The 20,613-nt window shown below is 36.1% G+C and overlaps 1 protein-coding gene across 4 annotated transcripts in view; it reads left to right on the top strand.

Moving 5' to 3' along the window:
• EIPR1 (EARP complex and GARP complex interacting protein 1) overlaps positions 1-20,613 on the top strand; it is a 279,220-nt gene that overhangs the window by 178,594 nt on the left and 80,013 nt on the right. For all 4 annotated transcript variants that reach the window (XM_056813353.1, XM_001381318.5, XM_056813354.1 and 1 more), the window contains one exon: positions 15,613-15,769. In XM_056813353.1, the coding sequence (XP_056669331.1) occupies positions 15,613-15,769 (157 nt within the window). The remainder of the gene's footprint in view (positions 1-15,612; positions 15,770-20,613) is intronic.

The raw sequence follows: 20,613 nt of genomic DNA on the forward strand, positions 1-20,613 counted from the left end.
ATCACCTAGATTGCCATATTTGTTGCCATATAATTGGGCATAGCAGTTTTTAATAATTGCCTTAATTTTCTCTTCATTAGAGGTGAGGTTTCCCTTTTCATCTTGGATTGTGGTTTTCTTCTTTCTTTTTATAATTGGACTGACCAGTACTTTGTCTATTTTATTTGTTTTTTCAAAGTACCAACTTCTAATCTTATTTATTAAATCAATAGTTCTTTGACTTTCAATTTTATTAATTTCTCCTTTGATTTTTAGGATCTCTAATTTAGTCTTCATCTGAGTATTTTTAATTTGTTCACTTTCTAGTTTTTTAATTTGCATGCCCAATTCATTGACCTCTCCCCTCCCTAATTTCTTAATATATGAACTCAATGATATAAATTTCCCCCTGAGTACTGCTTTGGCTACATCCTATAGGTTTTGAAAGGATGTCTCATTATTGTCATTTTCTTTAATGAAATTATTGATTGTTTCTATGATTTGTTCTTTGACTAACTGGTTTTGGATAATAGTATTGTTTAATTTCCAATTAATTTTTTATTTACCTCTCCATGTACCCTTAATAAGTATTATTTTCTTTTTCTTGTGATCTGAGATGTTTGCATTTATTATTTCTGCTCTTTTGCACTTGTTTGCAATGTTTTTATGCCCTAATACATGGTCAATTTTTGTGAATGTACCATGTGCTGCTGAAAAGAAGGTATATTCCTTTTTGTCCCCATTTATTTTTTTCCACATATCTACTAACTAATTTTTCTAAGATTTCATTCTCTTCTCTTATCTCTTTCTTATTTATGTTTTGGTTTGATTTATCTAGTTCGGCTGGAGGAAGGTTCAGGTCTCCCACTAGTATACTTTTTTATCCATTTCATCCTTGATCTCCACTAGTTCCTGCTTTAGAAATTTGGATGCTATGATATTTGGTACATACATGTTGAGTATGGATATTTCCTCATTGTCTATACTGCCTTTTATGAGGAAGTAATTACCTTCTCTATGTCTTTTAACTAAATTTATTTTCACCCTATGAGTATCTACTTTCCTCATGTGTGTTTCTTGTAGACAGCATAGGGTTTTGGATTCTAATCCACCCTGCTATTTCCTTGTGTTTTATGGGTGAGTTCATTCCATTCACATTCAGAGTTATGATTAGTAGCTGTTTATTTCCCAGCATTTTTATTTCCACTCCTAGTCCTGCCTTTTCTTCTTTCACTATTTCCTTCTATTCCAATGTTTGTTTTTAATCAGTTCCCGTAGTTCCCACCCTTATTTTACTTCCCTTTCCACCCCCTCCCTTCTTATCCCCCTCCTTATTTTCTTTGCAGTCTTTTTAAAACTACCCCCTTCTCCCCCTCCTTTTTACTGCTTCCCTCCCCACCAGTTCGTTTGTTACCCTTCTACTCCCCTATAGGATGCAAATCTATTCTCTGCCCCAATGGATTGGATTGTTCTTCCCTCTTTGGATCAATTTCAGCGCACGTGAGAGTTGAGTATTTCCTCTCTCCGACCTCTTTACCGTCCAGTGTATTGATGTTCTCCCCCTTCCACCATGAGCTTCTTTGTGACATATAAATTCATCCCCTTTTGTTTCTTTTCCCATTTCTTTTAGTATTAACCTCTTTTTAAAGCTCTAGCTGCATATATATATATATATACACACATGTATATGTATTTATGCATACATATATCTATATACCTATTTATGTCTTGTTATTTCATCCTATACAGTTTATCATTGTTCACTTTATGTGTAATTCTTCTAGCTGCCCAGGTGATAACAACAAAGTTACCAGTGACCTCTTTTCTTATAGGTATACATATCATTTTAATTTATTGTGTCTCTTTAAAAAAGTTTTTTTTTGTTTTGTTTTGTTATTCTTTTTTCCCTTTTTTAAAATTACCCTTTGATGATTCTCTTGAGTTCTGTTTTTAGTCATCAGATTTTCTGTTCACGTCTGGTCTTTTCTTTATAAATTCTTGGAATTCTTCTATTTTGTTGAATGACCATACTTTCCCCTGTAAGAATATAGTCAGTTTTGCTGGGTAGTTCATTCTTGGTTGTATACCTAGTTCCCTTGCTTTCCAGAATATCATATTCCATTCCTTTTGGTCCTTCAGTATTGATGCAGCCAGATCCTATGTTATCCTTACTGTGGTTGCATGGTATCTGAATCACTTCAACTTGGCAGCTTGTAATATTTTTTCTTTGGTCTGATAGTTCTTGAGTTTGGCTATACCATTCCTGGGTGTGGTCAGTTGGGGATTAAGTACAAGAGGTGATCTGTGGATTCTTTCAATCTCCACTTTTCCCTCTTATTCTAGAATATCACGGCAGTTTTCTTGAATAACTTCCTGTAGTATTATGTCCAGGCTTTTTCTTTTGTCATGGTCTTCTGGTAGACCAATGATTCTTAAATTGTCTCTCCTTGAACGATTTTCTAAATGTTCTGTTTTGTGAATGAGATGTTTCATATTTTCCTCAATTTTTTTCATTCTTTTGTTTTTGTTTTATAATGTTCTGCTGCCTTGTGAAGTCTTTTAATTCTAGTTCTTGTATTCTGGTTCTTAAAGACTGTATTCCATCCCTGGCTTTTTGGTCATCCTTCTCCTTCTGGTCTGATTTTCTTTGGAGGTTGTCTTTCATCTCCTTTTCCTCATCTTTCATCTCCTTTCCCTCATCTTTCATCTTCTTTGCCTCATCTTTCATCTCCTTTGCCTCATCTTTCATCTTCTTTGCCTCATTTTTCATCTTCTTTGCCTCATTTTCAAGCTGGCTGATTTTGGCTTTTAAGACACTATTTTCTGTTTCCAGATTACTTATCTTTGTTTTTAAGTTCTTTTCCCAATTGTCTTCAGACCCTCTTAATTGTGTTTTGAATTGCATTTTGAGTTCCTCCAAAGTCTATATCCAGTTTGCTAGGATTTCTGATTTGTTTTGTGCTGATCCCACCCTCTTTGTTTCATTTGCTTTTTCCTCGTTGCCTGTATAGAAGCTGTTTATTGTAATTTCTTTTTTCTGTTGTTTTTTTTCAATTTCTTTTTTTTTTGCTCATATTTACCCCTTCTTTGCTCCCCATCTTTGTCTGTGCTCTTGCTCCTCTCATTTTTTTTTTGGTTTTGGTGCTTTCTGTCAGTCTCCCCTCTTGGAGCTTTGTCAGATCCCTCAGTGAAGTGCCTCGGGGAGGAATATTGGAGTTTGGGCTTCCCTGAGCTCTGAAAACTTTTGATGGGATTAAGTTCAGCTGGGTTGGGCTGGATGTGCTCTGAGGCCTAAACCTCCTGGAAGGCTGAAGCAATATGGAGGGTCTCAGCAATTCTGACCAGGCTGCCAGCTCTGAGGTCCCTCTCCTTCTCCTTCCCTGCCACCTGTGTTCGACACTCTGAACCTGGCACAGCCCTGTGCACAAGGTACACCCTCCAGATCAGCGTTTTTGCTTGCCCAGAGATTCTAGCTGTTGCTGGATACTTAGCACTGTCAGTGTGTATGTGGGGGAGGGGGGAAACGTGTCCTGGGACCTTCCTACTGCCTTCCCCTTAAACCTGCATGTTCTTGGATTCTGGCTTTTGAGGGGGTTTATCTTTTGGGTTGAGTCCAGCAGGAGGGTTCCTTGGCTTTGTCCTTTTGTTAGGTTTGATATTTAGTCCCCTAGGAGAATTCAGTTTGTGATCGGTAAGGACGGTTTTTCAGAGATCTGAACTTCTGGTACTTCTAAGCCACCATCTTGACTCCACTCCCCTAAAGCAGAGCTTTTGAGTATTGGTAGTTGTGTTTTCCTGGCTTGGAGAGTTAATCCTCAGCAGCTAGTTACACATGTCCTTAGGATCTAGTCTCTGCCCCTGATTCGGGATATTGTAAAAAATTTTTCAGTGGCCTAATCACTAAATTCAAACAGGCAGTGACATGTAGTGAAAAAAGTACTTTTGGATTTGATGTAAAACATAAGTTTGAATCCCAATTCTGACACTTTAAAAATCCTGAGAAAATTACTTCTCTCTCATCTTCAATTTTCTTATTTCTAAAATGAGGGCTCTAGTATTCCTAAATACTAGATTCCTAGATTCCTAGATAGAAATACTCCTAGGCGTAAATGAACTAATATGTATTTGGAATTTAATAAAGCTTAAAAAATTATATGGGAATGAAATTAGCATTTAAATATCATCTTTGATGTGCCAGACATTGTGCCAAGTGCCTTACAAATATTTTGATTAATCCTCCAACATCCCTGAGAAACAGATGCTTTTATTGTCCATATTTTATATTTGGGAAAACTGAAGCACACAGAAGTTATGTAACTTGCCCAGGGTAAGACAGCTAGTAAGTTTTCCAGGCTGGGTTTGAACTCAGGCCCTCCTGACTCTAAGCCCAACACTTTATCCATTTATGTCATCTAGTTACATAGTACAGCACACTCTTCTGGATTTCTAAAATAGCTTCCTCACCAGTTTTTTTGTCAGAATTGCTCCGTTTCATATTGTACTAAAGCATGGATTTAGAGTGCTGAGACAGGGGGCTCTATTTCTGCCTTGATCATGGCCAAGTCATCTCAGACTTTAAGAGCTTCAGTGTTGTTTCTGGTAAAATGAGGCGAATAATACTTATGAGAGTGGCAGCATGGTATAGTGAGATAAGAGCAATGTCTTGGATCAGAAAGATCTGTTTGATGTGTATTAGCTATATATACCTTGGACAAATCAGTTAATATGACTTAATTAATAGTTCAGGTCATGTCATTCCTTTTTTCAAAAACTTCCACTGGCTACATCTTGCATAGCACATAACATCTTTTTCAAGACACGTTAACTGGACTGTAATATACCTTTTTTGACCTGATTTAATGTACCTATCCCTGCTATCTTCTTGTCTCAATGATATAGTTGACTACTTAGTGATCTCTTTAATGTATCCCATACTTTCTTTCAATTAAAACTTTTTTTTAAATGTTCATTCTTAAATCCAAAATGCTCTCTGATTACTAACATTCTCTTTCCTTTTCCCCATTATCACAAGTTGAAAACATTTGTTGTGGTGGTGATTCAGTTGTGTCCAACTCTTTGTGACTTCATGATCCATTGCACACCAGGCCCTTCTATCCTTTACTATTTCCCAAGTCTATTCAAACTTATATTCTTATATTCTGCTTCCATGACACTATCTATCCATCTCATCGTCTGCCAATTTCCTTCTTTTGTCTTCAGTTGTTCCCAACATTAGGGTCTTTTCCAAAGAGTTCTGTCTTCTCATTATGTGGCCAAAATATTTCAGCTTCAATATTTGTTTTTTATAAATAATAGTATATTTTAATTTCTTTAAGTATTAACTGATTTGATCTCCTTGCCATCCAAGGGACTCTTGAAAGTCATCTCTAGCACCACAGTTCAAAAGTGTCATACTGAGCTTTCCTCGTAGTCCAAATCTAACAACCATATATTACTACTGGGAAAACCATAGCTTTGATTATATGGACCTTTGTTGGCAAGACCTACTTTTTAGTTTACTCTCCAGATTTGCAATATCTTTCCTTCCTAGCAGTTTCTTAGTTTCATGACTGTAGTTGCCATCTGCAGTAATCTTCAAGTCCAAGAATGTAGAATATGATGCTCTTTCCATTTCTTTTCTACTTGTCAGAAAGTGATGAGGCCAGTTGCCATGATCTTATTCTTTTTATATTAATCTTCAAAGCTTAAACTTTTACACTCTCCTCTTTTATAGTTATCAAGAAGCTTCTTCATTCTTCTTCACTTTCTGCCATCAAACTGGTATTGTTAGCACATGTTCATATTTATCCTAGCCACCATAATTCTGGGTTTTGATCCATCCAGTCTGGCATTTTGCATGGTGTACTACACATATAAAGTTAAATAAATAAGGTGATGGTATATAACCATGTTATATTATTTTCCCAAACTTAAGCCAATCATTTGTTCCATATTTAGTTTTAACTGTTTCTTCTTGGCCTGCATACAGATTCCTCATCAGGCAGGTCAGATGATCTGGTACTCCTATCTCTTTGATTACTTACTACATTTTATTGTGATCCATGCAAAGATATTGATGTAGTTAGTAAAGTAGAAGCAGATTTTTTTTCCCTGGAATTCCCTTGCAATCTGCATAATCCAGAGAATGTTGGCAATTTGGTCTCTAGTTCTGCCTCTTTGAAAATCACTCTTCCAAGAAATTCCCATTGTTGGTGTTTTTTCCTGAAGATATTGTTTCCAGAGTTTCAGAGCTAGGTGGGTCTGTGTGGTAGTTCTTTGGGATGGCCAGATTGGGAAGGCCTTGTCCTGATTAAAGACATATCCTTTTGTAAAAACAAACAAATAAATAAAAAGCCAGCTTTCACCTGTTTTTAAAGGCTCCACTGAAATATGCTTCCATGATGCCTTACTTTTGTACCTTTTCATAATAGGGCTATATATTTAGAGTTGGGAAGAACTGTGTATATATGTGTGTATGTGTGTATGTGTGTGTGTGTGTCTGTGTCTGTGTCTGTGCGTGTGCGTGTGCATGCGTGCATGTGTCTGTGTCTGTGTCTGTGTGTGTTTGTGTACATACACAGTTTCAGAGAATTCTTCCTGGTGCCCAAGCAATCATACCAAGTATGGTGACTTTGCCTAAACATGAGGCCAGCTCTGGACACCAGCTTTGGCTTTGCTCTAATAGGTATATTTTTTGTTAAAGAGGTTTGCCCTGGCCTTTGCATCATCATGATGTTCTTTGTTTTGTGTTATTTTGAAATCTTATGTTCTTTGACCTTTTTGCTGCATTGATACTATGGCATTTCTTTCTTTTTGATACTTTATTTTTCTTATCTAAAAACACAGCATCCTTTCTTAGTTTTCTTCTTACCTACTATATCTCCTTTGTCTAGACTAGAGCCTATCTTCTTCCTGACAGCTTAAAGTGGGTATTCCTCAGGATTCAATGTATGGTCTCTTGTATGTCTTCATTTCATCCCACACATATAAGAGTTCATGCATATGTACCTCCCCATATTGTGGACTAATTCTATAATCATAGGCAGGGAGATTTTTTTTTTGTTGGTGATCTTTCAATTCTCAGTGTCAGGCACGGAGACAGATGTTTCCCATAGAGACATTCAGTGTTATGTAGGACATACATCTAAAACACTCAAGCCAAGTATTTGGAAATTGCATCTTGCGGTCTTTAGGAATAGTTTCCACTGTTCTGTCTTCAGTCTGGACATTTTCTAAGCTATTGACATAAATCTACAGCTGCCTGTAGGATACAGTCACCCATATAATTCAACAAGAACCCAACTTCAGCATATCTAAAATGGGACTTATTACCTTTTCCCCAATCCTATTTCTCTTTCACACTTCTTTATTTCTGTTAGTGACAACACCATTCGCTCAGCCTCCTGTGCCTGAACGTTTGGAATTATTTTTGACTGCCTTATTTCCAGTTTCATTTTACTTTAACTGGGCAAGTGGTGCAGTGGATACAGCACAGGGCTGAGAGTCCTGAAGACCTGAGACACTTGTTAGCTCTATGACTGTGGGCAAGACACTTAACTCCTTTTTGCCTCAGTTTCTTCAACTATAAAGTGAGGATCATAATACCACTTTACTAATATTGTTTTGAGGTTGAAATGAGAATATTGTAAAGTGTTTAATAACTGGCACATAGTTGGTGCTACTTAAAGCAATAATAAACTTCAACCAAATTTTGTCAGTTCTGTCTACAAAATATCTTTCATTTTTCTCTCTCCTTTTGGTTCCCACTTTTACTGTCATACTACCAGCCATGCTCACCTTCTGTCTAATTACAGTTGCCTTCTATCCAGTCTTCCTCCTTCTCATTCTTTCCTTCCATGACCCACTCCCCAAATCTATCCTTTGTTTTGCTGCCAGCTTTATCCTTATGCATAAATCTGATCACTTTATTCCTCTATTCTAAAATCTTCACTGACTGCAGAAGAAGGTCTGTGCTCTTTTTGCCATATGCTCAAGGCTCTTCATTGTTGTGGGAAGGAAATCACTTTAAAAGACTGATATATATTAATTTAAGGTCGCCAAGGAATTCAGCTATGTAATTCCTAAATGAAAACTCAAGTCAGCAGTCAACCTTTTATGGAGTTTAATTACAAACAGGAGGAAGAAAGGTATTAGAGATAGAGAGAGAGAGGGAGAGAGAAAAGGGGAGAAAAGGGAATAGGGCTTAAATACCCCTTCTGTTTAGGCTGGGCCAAAAGGCCCAAGCCCTTAGATATAGCTGAGGCAAAGAAAAGAGATCAGTCCCTATCACTCACATGACCAAAATGGAGAAACAGTCTCAGGGGCCTCCACCTCCAGCTTCCTTCAGAGCCAGCTTCTCAGAGCACCTCTCCAACCAACCACCTCTAGTCCTCAGACCCCGCTATCTTTAAGGAAACCATCCAAGTTCCCTCCCCTCAGTTTTCACATCTACCAATCACTGTCCTTGTCTTCCCTGTGCCAATGGTGGCTCTAGCTTAACCCAGGACCTCCCAGAGGTCTGTGGCTTTGCACATGTCTGTTGAAGGTCATATTCTCAAATAATTAAATTTTGATCTATGCTGCAGCCCTTCCTAAATCCTGTTAGGACTGAGTAGGGTGGAGATTGTATCAATTCTAAAATCAATCATGACTCAAAGAACTTCCTGTTCTATGCTTAAGCATAGGTCAAAGCCCTTTCCATTGTTCAGCAAAAGGTTTCTGTCCTAAAGTAATCTTAAGAAAGGAGGAGGAGGAACCTCCCATGCCAATGGGGTTCACATTCCAATAGAGTTCCCACTATCAATAGGAAATTTTTCAAGTATGAAATTTCCCAATGGTGAAATTTCCAACATTTATAAGTCTAAGAAATTTTAAGGTTTACACAGTCTGATATCACCTTGCCTTTCTAGCCTTACATATTATAATATCTAGTCCAGGCTACAGCTCCTTTCCCCAAGCACATCCTGTTGTCTTATTTCTATGCCTTTGCTCAACCTTATTTTCTATAATTAGACCTTATTTGTTGCATTCCTACCCTCCTTTAAAGCAGAAGTTCTTAAACTAAATTTATGGACTTATTTTAAAACTATTTTGATAATTCATTCAATATAATTAGTTTCCTTTGCAATACTATATATTTTCTTTTATGCACTTAAAAACATTATTTTGAGAAAGTGTGGGTTCAGAGGTTTGCCAAAGGTGCCTATGATAAAAGGACAATTAAAAACTCTTGCTTTCAAGCCTAAATAAAATGCTACATAGTCCATAAAGGCTTTCCAAATGCACTTGTGGAAAATTTCTACTTTTGGATCTCATGTAGCTTTTGTTTTGCAACTTTCTACAGATTTATTTTATATTTTTGTGCCTTAAAAGTTGTCTGTGTATTTTCTTTTCCTTTTTTAATAGACTGTAAACTCCATAAGGTCAAACTGTGTCTTATGAAACTTTATCTCCCTTATGTGTATTCTGCACATAGTAAGTACTTTAGAAGTATTTATTGAATAAAAGTTGTCTGTGTATTTTCTTTTCCTTTTTTAATAGACTGTAAACTCCATAAGGTCAAACTGTGTCTTATGAAACTTTATCTCCCTTATGTGTATTCTGCACATAGTAAGTACTTTAGAAGTATTTATTGAATTATATTAAATATCCCTTGGACCATGGTCTTCTGTTGACTCCCTACTTTAGCCAAACATGTCTGTATCTTACTTAGTGAACTGACTAATTTGTGACAAGTGTCTATCTTAGAATTATAGACTCTTAGAGCTGGAGGTAATTTTAGAGATTGAGTCCAACTACCATAATTTAGAGATGAGGAAACCGAGACACTATGAGATGAAGGTACTTATCCAAATTCAGCCAGCTAACTACTAGCAAAGCTATAACTGAAAATCAGAGCTAACAATGTTTATCTCTGTGTTGTTTCCATGTTCTTGTTTCTCAACTTATTGACTAAAGAACCACTGCTTCTTTTCTCTTTTCTTTACTTTTTTTGGAACCTTTATCTTCCATTTTAGAATCAGTACTGGTTCCAAGGCACAAGAGTGTTAAAGGCTAGGAAATGGAAGTTAAGTGATTTGCCAAGGATCACACAGCTAGAAAGTGTTTGAGCTCATATTTGAACTAGACTATGCCATCTAGGTTGCCCTACTTCATTGCTTCTTAATGTATGGTCATATATGTTCCATCAAATGTACAGAGAAATATTCTCTATTCAAGTCTGAATACTCTGTGTCACTGGAAACTTTTATTTCTGAAGATTTGTACGCATCAATCCAAGAAGGAAAGAATTTACTCATTTATTCACAAGCTATTGTCAGATGTAACATTCATATCCAAAGGGACATTCAACAAACATTGTAGTTTTCTTCCTTCTTAACAGAACCTTAAAAATCCCTTAAAAAACAGACAAATTTATAGCTCTTTTGATAACTGTTCTCAATGAATTTTCACTGAGAAATTCTTACTTAAATAGGAATCCTAACACTGTAAGGTGCTGGCAGGTTTGTCTGCTTTTAAGTCTCTACCAACTTTAGTACATCCTTCATAAATCCACTGAAATTATTTTCCTAAAATACAGATCTAATAATGTCACCTCCTCTACACAATAAACTCCAGTGGCTTCCTGGTACCACCAGAAACAAGTACAATATGTTCTCTTTAGCATTCAAAGCCCTTCATAACCTAACCCCCTCCTACCATTCCAGTCTTATACTCCTCAACAAATACCTTTTGATCCAGTGACACTGGCCTCCTGGCTCTTTCAGGATCTAGACACTCTATTTCTCATCTCTGGACATTCCTCTGTCTGTGCCCCTGTGCCTGGAATACTCTGCTTTCTCTGCTCTGACTACTGATCTTCGTGTCTTCCTTTGAGGTTCAGCTAAAATTCTAACTCCTGCAGAAATCCTTCTTCCAATCTTTCTTGATTCTAGTGCCTTCCCTCTATCAGTTATTTCCTATTTATCCTGTATAGTGTTTACTTTCTTCATATTTATTTGCATGCTCCATTAGTTTGTAAGCTTCTTGAAGATAGGGACTATCTTTTACCTCTTTTTGTATCTGCAGTGCTTAACACACAGTTCCTGACCCAAATCAGTTTCATGCTTATTTCCTTATTCTTTATTTGTTCTTTGTTTATATTGACTTTCATTTGCTACTGAATATTTATTGAATTTCTGAAAATAGCTGCCTCTGGAATACTACTTTCTCAACAGCTTTTGTAGCCTTAGTAATTCTGTGAATCATTAAAATCAAAAGGTACATGCTGAACATTCAATAAATGTTTGATATAGTTGATATCAAGGTTATTTATAATTTTCTTTCTACTAAAGAGGAGCAGACCTAATTAGAGTTACTTTTGTCTTTTCAATTTTTATTAAGGGATTTCAGAAATTTAGCAAGCAAAAGGTCAAGTTACTTCTTAAAAGGAATTTTCTTAGAGATTTTTTGGAATCTGTATAAATTGTATATTCATATTTTTAATCTCCTATTTTATTAAGTTTACTTGAAATGTGGCAAATTGAACAAGATTACAGATCTGATTTGATGTTTGCAATATTAGGAACGCATTTATCTCACTAATGCATGTCCATTAGTGACTGGAAGGTTTCCTAGAGTGTCCAGCCAGGGTTACTTCAGCCTCATGATAGTAGTATTAATATCACATTTACTAGCATTTGCCTCACAAATATCTTTTGGGATAGGTAGTTCAAACATGATCTCCATTTTACAACTGAGAAAGTTGAGGTTCAGAGAAATAAACATGATATGTCCAGATTATGTGTTGAGGAAATATTAGAGGAGGGATTTGAGCCTAAAATTGCTCTTTGCAGGTTTGGCGGTGGGGGGTGAACGATGTCATCAGGTTGCAAGGTCCTGGTTCCAATGCTGTTATGAAAATTTGAAGGCCCAAACCATCCCAAATGATATTTTCTTTCCACTTGTCAAAATGTATCCTTAAGTTCTAGGATAACTTAAATTCTAGCCTCTTATTTCCAAAACTATGAGAACTATGTGCTATTTATAAGATTATTTGAATTGTCAGCAAAGTTGGAGGCTCTGGAATTGGGAGAACAAGGGAAGTCCCTCCTCTGCATCCACCATTCCTATTCTCCCTACACCCCCAAGAAATGCCATACTCAAGACTTGAATATAATGACAGTGTGGGTCCATGGGTCCTACAGAATAATGGGTTAAATGAGTCCCAATTCACTTTTATTTATTCTGATGGACACAAGAATGTGCAACAAACACGTATGGCTTCCTTTGTAATCCTCTGTATTTTACTTGATTCATTTAAAACATTATTCTGAAAAAGGGTCTATAGGTTTCACCAGATTGCCAAAGAGATTCAAGATAAAAAAGTTTAAGAATTCTTATTCCAAAGATGTTTGTTCAGAATGTTACAGATTCCTATTGTTGCTGTAATTTCAGGAGATTATCGAGTATTTTATGTACTTTTATCTGTTTCTTAATTTATTTTGTATTTGTGTAACATAACACTTTAGTTTGGGCTCTACAGTTTTTATATTAAGTGCACCACCATCCTTATAGTTACTTAGTTTCAAAACTTGAGTCATTTCCCAAGGACCAAGCAGAACAGCCCTCCCCTTCCTACCCTATCTCCATTCCCATCCCCAGAGCATTCTGAGATCTACACTTACCCCAGCCTTCCTCAATGCCCTTTTCACCCAGATTCTTCTCTTGTCTATAGGATGGATGTGCCACATTCAAAACTAATGAACAAAGAGTCATCAACTACTGTCCTTCCAGTAAGGTGGAGGAACACCAGTTCTTACTATCTGCCTTGGCACTAAACTGACTAGATCTATAAACATTGCCATCTGCCTTGCTGTCATATCCTAAGGTCCTCTTGCCATCTACATCCTACTTGTAACTATTATCTACTCCAATTAGAGTATGAGTTCCTATATGTTAGGAAGTTTCTCATTTTTATATTTGTACCCCTGGAACTTAGCACAATGCTTGGCATATAGTTAATGCTTAATAAAATTTGTTGGGAGGTTCTCAAATTATGATCTGATAAAGACAGGGTAGCTGCATGTTGATTATTTTCTGTAATGGACTTATTTTCTAGTTTGCATTTTTCATTGGGGGTTGAGGTTATTTGATTGTGTCAAAGTGACCTCTTTTTTCTTTTAGTTTATGAAGAATTGAATTGACAGTGATCCTCAAAGGAGTGGAGGGAATTAAATTGATTGCTCTGAAATGGAATGGAATGTTGTCAACATAAGGATATGTTGGATACTTAGAGTTGGAGTAGGAGAAACAAGTTATCTGACTAGAGCTGAAGTGAGTAGGAAAATAGTGCCAGGTGATAGTCATTTATGTCAGGTTAATGTACACAGAGTTGGACTTGGAATCCAAAGGAGATGATTTAGGTTTGATAAAAGGATGAAGTCTTTGATGAAGTGACAGCAATCAGTGGGTTCAAAAAGTAACTTTTTTTGATCTGATTGAAAGGTAGAGCCATAGGGGCTGGAGAGGTTGCTGAGGATTTGGATGTGTGTGTGTGTGTGTATGTATGTGTAAGTCAAAATATGAAAGCCTGACCACTGAGTAAAATTCTTCTAGATAATGGATACAGTGGAAGAATTTTATTCAGCATTTATCTCATCACCTACATGGCCTGATGGATAGAGCTCTGAATATGTAGTCAGGAAGAACTAAGTTAAATCCCACCTTGAATAATATACTCACTGATTGTATAATCCTGGGCAAGTCTCTTGATCTTGGTTTCCTCATGTAAAATTAATATCACCCACCAAACAGGACTAAATGAGACAATGTGTCTTAAACCCTTTATAAATCTTAAAACACTATGTGAACGTTGGCTACCAAGTAATAGTATAAACTTTATTTACACCTGGGAACAAAAAGTGCTTGACCACCAGTGATTTCTCCCATATGAAAGCTATTTTTTTTTCTAAAATAGTTTCTACCCTATGCTTTCTGTTGGTTTGCACTCTGGTCTGAGTTCTTATTCATTTAGGGTGACAATCACAATTCAGTTCTCACAGTGTTCTATTACTTTTAAGGTTAGAAGTTTATAATCTGACCCTTAAGAAAAAAAAAGACTAATCGGAGTCTTTGTGTAAGAATAACATTTTATGTATATACTTTGTTTTTTGACATTTTGTGGCAAGCCAGTCCCCTTTTCAGCTACTGGAACACTTTTTCCCCCCTTATTCAAGTCTCTTTGAGTTAGCATACACACCTGCAATTAAAGGTGCCTAATTGAAATTCACAAATGACCAGAATCTATTTCTGGTACAGACAGAAGTCATTGTAACCTCTTTTCTGAGTTAAAATGGAAATAATAACATCAGAAAGTTGTAAGTTGTTATTGCCATTCTTTTTTTTTTTAAACCCTTACCTTCTGTCTTGGAGCCAATACTGTGTATTGGCTCCAAGGCAGAAGAGTGGTAAGGGCTAGGCAATGGGGGTCAAGTGACTTGCCCAGGGTCACACAGCTGGGAAGTGTCTGAGGCCGGATTTGAACCTAGGACCTCCTATCTCTAGGCTTGACTCTCAATCCACTGAGCTACCCAGCTGCCCCCCCCCCCCCGTTATTGCCATTCTTAAGCATCTATTCCATCATCACTGCAATGTAAGATAAAATTAGATGTGTCCTTTCCAAATGGCTTTAGAACTTAATACTATAGTATTAGATGGGTAGGTATGGTTTCTTGAAGCCAAGAAATGACATGTCTTTCTATACTTCATAATTCATGGCACAGTGCTTTTCAAATACTTAAACATTGATTAGTTGTTGGTTGGGTAGTTGAAATGAGATAATTATATTTCAGAAGTGAAAAGTCAAAACATAACCTTTTGGAACTAGAAAATGAATATTTGTCCTTCTAAAAATGACTGTCTTATAGAGTTTTAATGAATTCTTTGCCCCAAAATTCCTAGTTTTATTTGTGAAGTTGTTATTTAGGCTTCTGATGATATAAAACTTTTCTGCCTTTAATACTGGTGAAGCTTTTCCTTCATACATTATTTTTTTCTGATAAAATTCTGATGAATGCAACTATTTCCTCCAAAATTTGCTTACAGAATCCAAAACAGATTTTTACAAAAGCATTATGAAGCAGATTTTTGAAAAGTGATGAATTACAGTGACAGTATTTCCATATGTGCTATAGTTCCAATATTGAATGACCCAGTAAAAATATTGAAGAAAAATTATGAAAAAAACAAATATTTTTTAAAAGTTGGGCTTAACCATAATGTTACTATCTAAATATTTTGTGATGCTGTTTTCAAACTTCCGGTTCCCCCTTTATTTGAAGAACTGTCCAAGAAGAGGGGAAGAAAATTTGTTTTGAAAAAATTAGATTTTCAGCTGCAATTGAATGCTGGTTTTTTAAGGCAAGGGATGTGAGTTAAGTGCATGTTGATGATGAGTTGTGTATTGAACTGATTTCTGACTGTAGGTGTGTGTATCTTTATGTTCTGTATTTGCTGCATAGTACTTATTATGAAATTTTAAATATTTTAAAGAACACATGTGAACTGCTTCTGGATTTGTTTAAATGTTGATGCATTGTATACTGAATGTGTGCCACGTACCATGCTCTGTTGACATTATCCTCTATTGCTTAGCTTCAGACAGTAAAGTCATGACATGTGCGGCTGTGTGGAGGATGCCGAAGGAATTGGAATCAGGCAGTCATGAATCCCCTGATGATTCATCAAGCACCACTCAGACCCTGGAGCTACTCTGTCACCTTGACAACACAGCCCATGGCAACATGGCCTGGTAGGATTCTGCATATTTTATATACTCAGAACAAGCCTGAAGGATAGACCAGAGTTTTTAGTTTGTACAGATTTATATTGCAGAAGCTATATTACACACTTAAAAACTATTCATTTTTTTCCAAAAAGGTACAAATTATTTTTTGTCCTATATGTTTTGTCTATTAGAAATCTTTGTGTAGTTCTGCCACATGCTCAACTGAACAGCCTATCTTCTGTCATGTGCTTTTTAAACTTTCATATAAAAATCAGTGTTGCACATGGCTACTTGACTTAATAAAAAAAAAAGTCAGTCATTGAATGGTACATCATTTTTATATTTTATTTTTAAACCTTTTCAGATATTTTAGGCATAAAATTTTTATCTGTTTCTGGTTAACAATATGTTCTTCATCCATTAAATTAATTTGGAATTGTATACATATATGTGTGTGTAGATGCATGTATACATACAAATATGTATTTTTATATAGCATATATCACAAATACTCTATGCCTTTGTCATCATGTTTGTTTCTCCTTCCTGATGTTTGAAGTAGAAGGAATTCATTTCGTTTTCACTAGCCAGTTGCTTTGTTAATATCTATAGCATAGGATTTTGCCACAGTCACCACACCTGACTTCACTACCTCAGAGTATTTATTAGTCTGGTAAGTGCCCGCAACATAATGTATAGGAATGGAGGAAGGACTGGAAATGCTCTTTAGAGAATAGAATTACACGTGATATCAGAACCAGATAGGCAAATCCTAAGTAATAATGGGGCCCATCCTGGAGGCAGGTAGAAGTAGGGATGAAGAGACCAGAGTGGGCTAGTGTTCAAAAATATAAAAACAATGATCCTTTTTATATTTGGAGTTTTAAAAAATGATCATATTCTCTGATGTACAGTTATGTTTTGGTAATAAGCTTTCAAATATCAGCATGGTAAAGGGGACTTCTGGCCGGGATGATCCAAAACAATGATTAACTACAACAATAATTTGCATATGTTTTTGAAATATATTTTTCATTTATTTTGAGTAGATTTACATTTTAATTGTTTTGCTACTGTTGGGTTATTTACTTACATTTGTGTAGGATCTTCAACATACATGGAATATTCAATTTAGTTTGTAATTCATGGAGTGCTCATCCACCAGTGGTTGGAGAGGCAGATCAGAATCCTGGTAGTTAACAAGGGAAACTAACATAGGATTACAATTTTTTTGCTGGCTAATCTTCTAGTGCAAATTTATTGTACTTTTAGTGACTTCATTTCAGTGAAAATTAAAAATAATAATCAATAATCCTGAACATAAGGAAGATCATAACCCCTTCCTCTAAAGTTGATGTGCCTCACAAAACCCACCACAGCATCAAAGAGTCATTGCAGTTAAAAAGGCAGCATTTGGGTACTATCCACTGATGGAATTAACCAAATTCAAAAAGGGAAAGTTTTGAACTCTCTACTCCTGCATCCCACTAGCTATTTGATCTTGATCAAATTACTTTATAGAACATAGCATGCTATAAAGTATAGGACACTGACTAGATTCAGGGGAACTGGGTTCAAATACCTTTCATACTTACTCCCTATGTGACTTTGGAGCAAATTACTTAACATCTCATATCTGTTAAATGAGGAATTTGAAAGAGATGGTCTCTGAAGCTCATTACAGCTTTAGATTCTTATTTATTGACCTAATGACTGCTTATTTGTAAAGGAGATATAACATTTATATTGCCTACTTCGGAGGGCTTTTGTGAGGAAAATCTTTTGGAAATACTAAAGTAGTATGTAAACATGAGCTTTATTATTATGTGTACATGTATAAAGAAAACATTGTATATAGCATGACAGTTTAGAGCAATATTAAAGAGAAAATCCAATCTAGTGAGCAAGATGGTTTTTGAATAACCCTTTCATTTGCATGATTCTGTGAATGGTGACCTTTTTAGTTTGATCACCTTGGCAACATCATAGGAGTCTTATTTTGATGATGTTGCTGTTGCTCCAAATAGTTTTTGGAACTACTTGATTAGTTATTGTCTTTAAGACTTTTAAAAAATGCCTTTAGTGGTGGTAAATCTTTATCGTTTAGGATAGATTTAATTTTCAGTAATTGCCACAAATCATTCAAAACTAAGCCTAGTGAATAAGATAGAGACCACACTGTTGGAAAATCCAGTTTTTAGTCCATAGCAAAGTACAATAAAGTAACAAAGTTCATTTTCTTGTGTATACTTGTAAACTATACTTCAAGTGTTTTAAAGTAGGGGTTTTCCAGTACTTCTAGCGATGCCAATATTATTAGAATAAATCTATTGTCACTCCATGTGAATACTTTAAAAGAAAAAGGGATTGAAATACATAGGCCCTAATGTTCTTGACAGGAGATTCTGTGGAAACAATCATTTGTATTTACATGTTCTGATACTACAATTTCTTAAAAGTCATGGTTTCCTCATCCATTAAATATAGTTAGATAACATATTTGATCCCTTCTGGCTATGAATCTATGACCCTATGCTCCTCCAGCTGATAAAACCCTATTGTTTATGTATTACTTGTTACCATGTGGATGCTTAATAAATATCTAAGGTTCTTCAAACACTATTCAGTTAATACTAGAACAATTCATTGCATCCAGAGATCTAGAACTATGGGCATGGAACACAGCATATGATACTGACTTGATCAAAGTGTTGGCTAGTTTTAGTGAATTTTTTTTCCTTTCTTATTTGTTATAAGGATGTTTCTCTCAAAGGGATTTACTAGAACATATTGGTGATGATGAGTAAAAGATAGCAATAAAAAAACTAAAACTATCATTTCATTCCATCCTAGGGTTATCAAATTTCGAATCTCTCCTTTTGACTTGAAGGCTAGAAAGGTGACCTTTGACCAAATTCTTTCTGTCTGTGACCATATATCAGTTCAAGCAAGTTTACCTGTCTGCCTTAGAGATCACAATGTAATCAGAGACCCCTGAGGATCACATCTTGCCTGCATCCAGAAATTTTAGGACAACAGATTCCAAGCTAGTTAAGGTTTAGAAGAGCTTCACCATGAACAATGTGCTCATTAAATCTTTTTTTTTTTTTCTCAGACACACATGTTTCCCCACAAAGGAAAGCCTTTATAGTGCTTTGATAAAATGCCAGGGTACTCTAGTGATTGCTTTGTTAAAATAGAACAATGGCCTTTCTCCAGAAAAAGAAACATAATTCTATGTGGTCACAGGATTTTAGAGCCCTTAGGGACTGAAATTCAGAGAGATCTTTTAGCACTTAACAGATGAGGACACTTACAACCTCTGGAATTTAAGTGACCTGGGATCCTTCAGGATCTTATGGCTAATTGCATCTTTTAGAAAAAATCATAGCCAGAAAGGGCCTTGAATTAAAGGACATGAATCTTGTGGAGTTTGTCCCTGGTAGAGTCCTAGGAATGGTGTCTAGAAGACCTGGATTGTGTCAAGCTGGGCCTGAGGGATGGGGCTTCTGCAGTTTTTGTGGTTTGTGAGTAGAAATGTGGTATCTTCCATTAGTGGGGGATAGCCCATGAATCCTAGTTTAGAAGGTAAGCTTCTTGAGACCAATAACTGACTTTTGTTTTGGCTTTGGATCTCCATTCCCAACCACAGTGCTTTGTTCAGTAACTCAGTAGGTGCTAAGTTAATGCTTGTTGATTGTAATTTAATTGGATTCCCTACATTAACTATTCCAAACCTTTTCCTGTTTCATCAAACCTCCACCTCCAACCTTGTCCCTAAAACCTCCTATTCATAGCAGCTGGTCTACCTTCCCACTTCACAGCAAAATTTGAGACCATTTAATGAGATCATACTTAGTAATTCTCCTCCATAACCCAACATTTCTCATTGTCATTTGCTCACTTTCTTTTCTTTCCCATCTCGAGGAAGAGATTTCCATATTCTTTGCTAAGGTTAATAATCCTTTTACTAATTCTCTTGGTATTGCCCCTTTCTACTTGTTCTAGTCCTGGCCCCACAGCCATCCTATCTTTTCAAACATCTTCATTCTGCCTCTTTCTGCTAGCTGTTTCCCATATGCTTATAAACAGAATCTCTAAATTAGAAAGGACCTAGACCAATCCATGCCTGAATAAGTATCTCCTCTACAGTATATCTTCCAAGTGGTCATCTAGCCTTTTCTGGAATACTTGTAGACATCCCTTTCCATCCCCTACCACTTTCTATTCCTCTGTTTTTTCAATTACATGTAGAAACAATTTTTTAACAAATGCTCTCTGACCTTTTGCAATCCAAATTCTTTCCCTCCCTTCCCAGATGGTAAACAATCTGAGATAGGTTATTCCAGTGTTGTCATGTAATACAAATCATCCCATTCCATTCTTACAGAACTCTTAAGTGTTATAAAGTTTTTCCTTACATTAAGCACTAATTTATCACTTTGTAATTTTCACCTATTATTCTTAGTTTTACCCCTTAAGAATAGATAGAACCGTTTTCATCCCTCTTCCAGGTGTCAGCCCTTCAAATACTTGAAGACATCTCATTTGCACCCCTTCCCCTAAACTTTTATCCAGATTAAACAGCTCCATGCTCTTCCACTGATTCTTCTTTTTTTTTTTTAACTTTTATTACCTTCTATCTTAGAATTGTTGCTGAGTATTGGTACCAGGGCAGAAAGGTGATAAGAGATAGACAATTGGGTGTAAGTGACTTGCCCAGAGTCACACAGCTAGGACATATCTGAGTTCAAATTTGAACCCAGGACTTCCTATCTCTAGGCCTATCCACTGAACTACTTAGTTACCCCTCCACCGATTATTTGTCTCAGTGCCCTTTACTATCATTGTTAATTTCCACTGGGTAC

The sequence above is a fragment of the Monodelphis domestica genome, chromosome 1, assembly GCF_027887165.1.
Source record: "Monodelphis domestica isolate mMonDom1 chromosome 1, mMonDom1.pri, whole genome shotgun sequence".
Lineage (NCBI taxonomy): Eukaryota > Metazoa > Chordata > Mammalia > Didelphimorphia > Didelphidae > Monodelphis > Monodelphis domestica.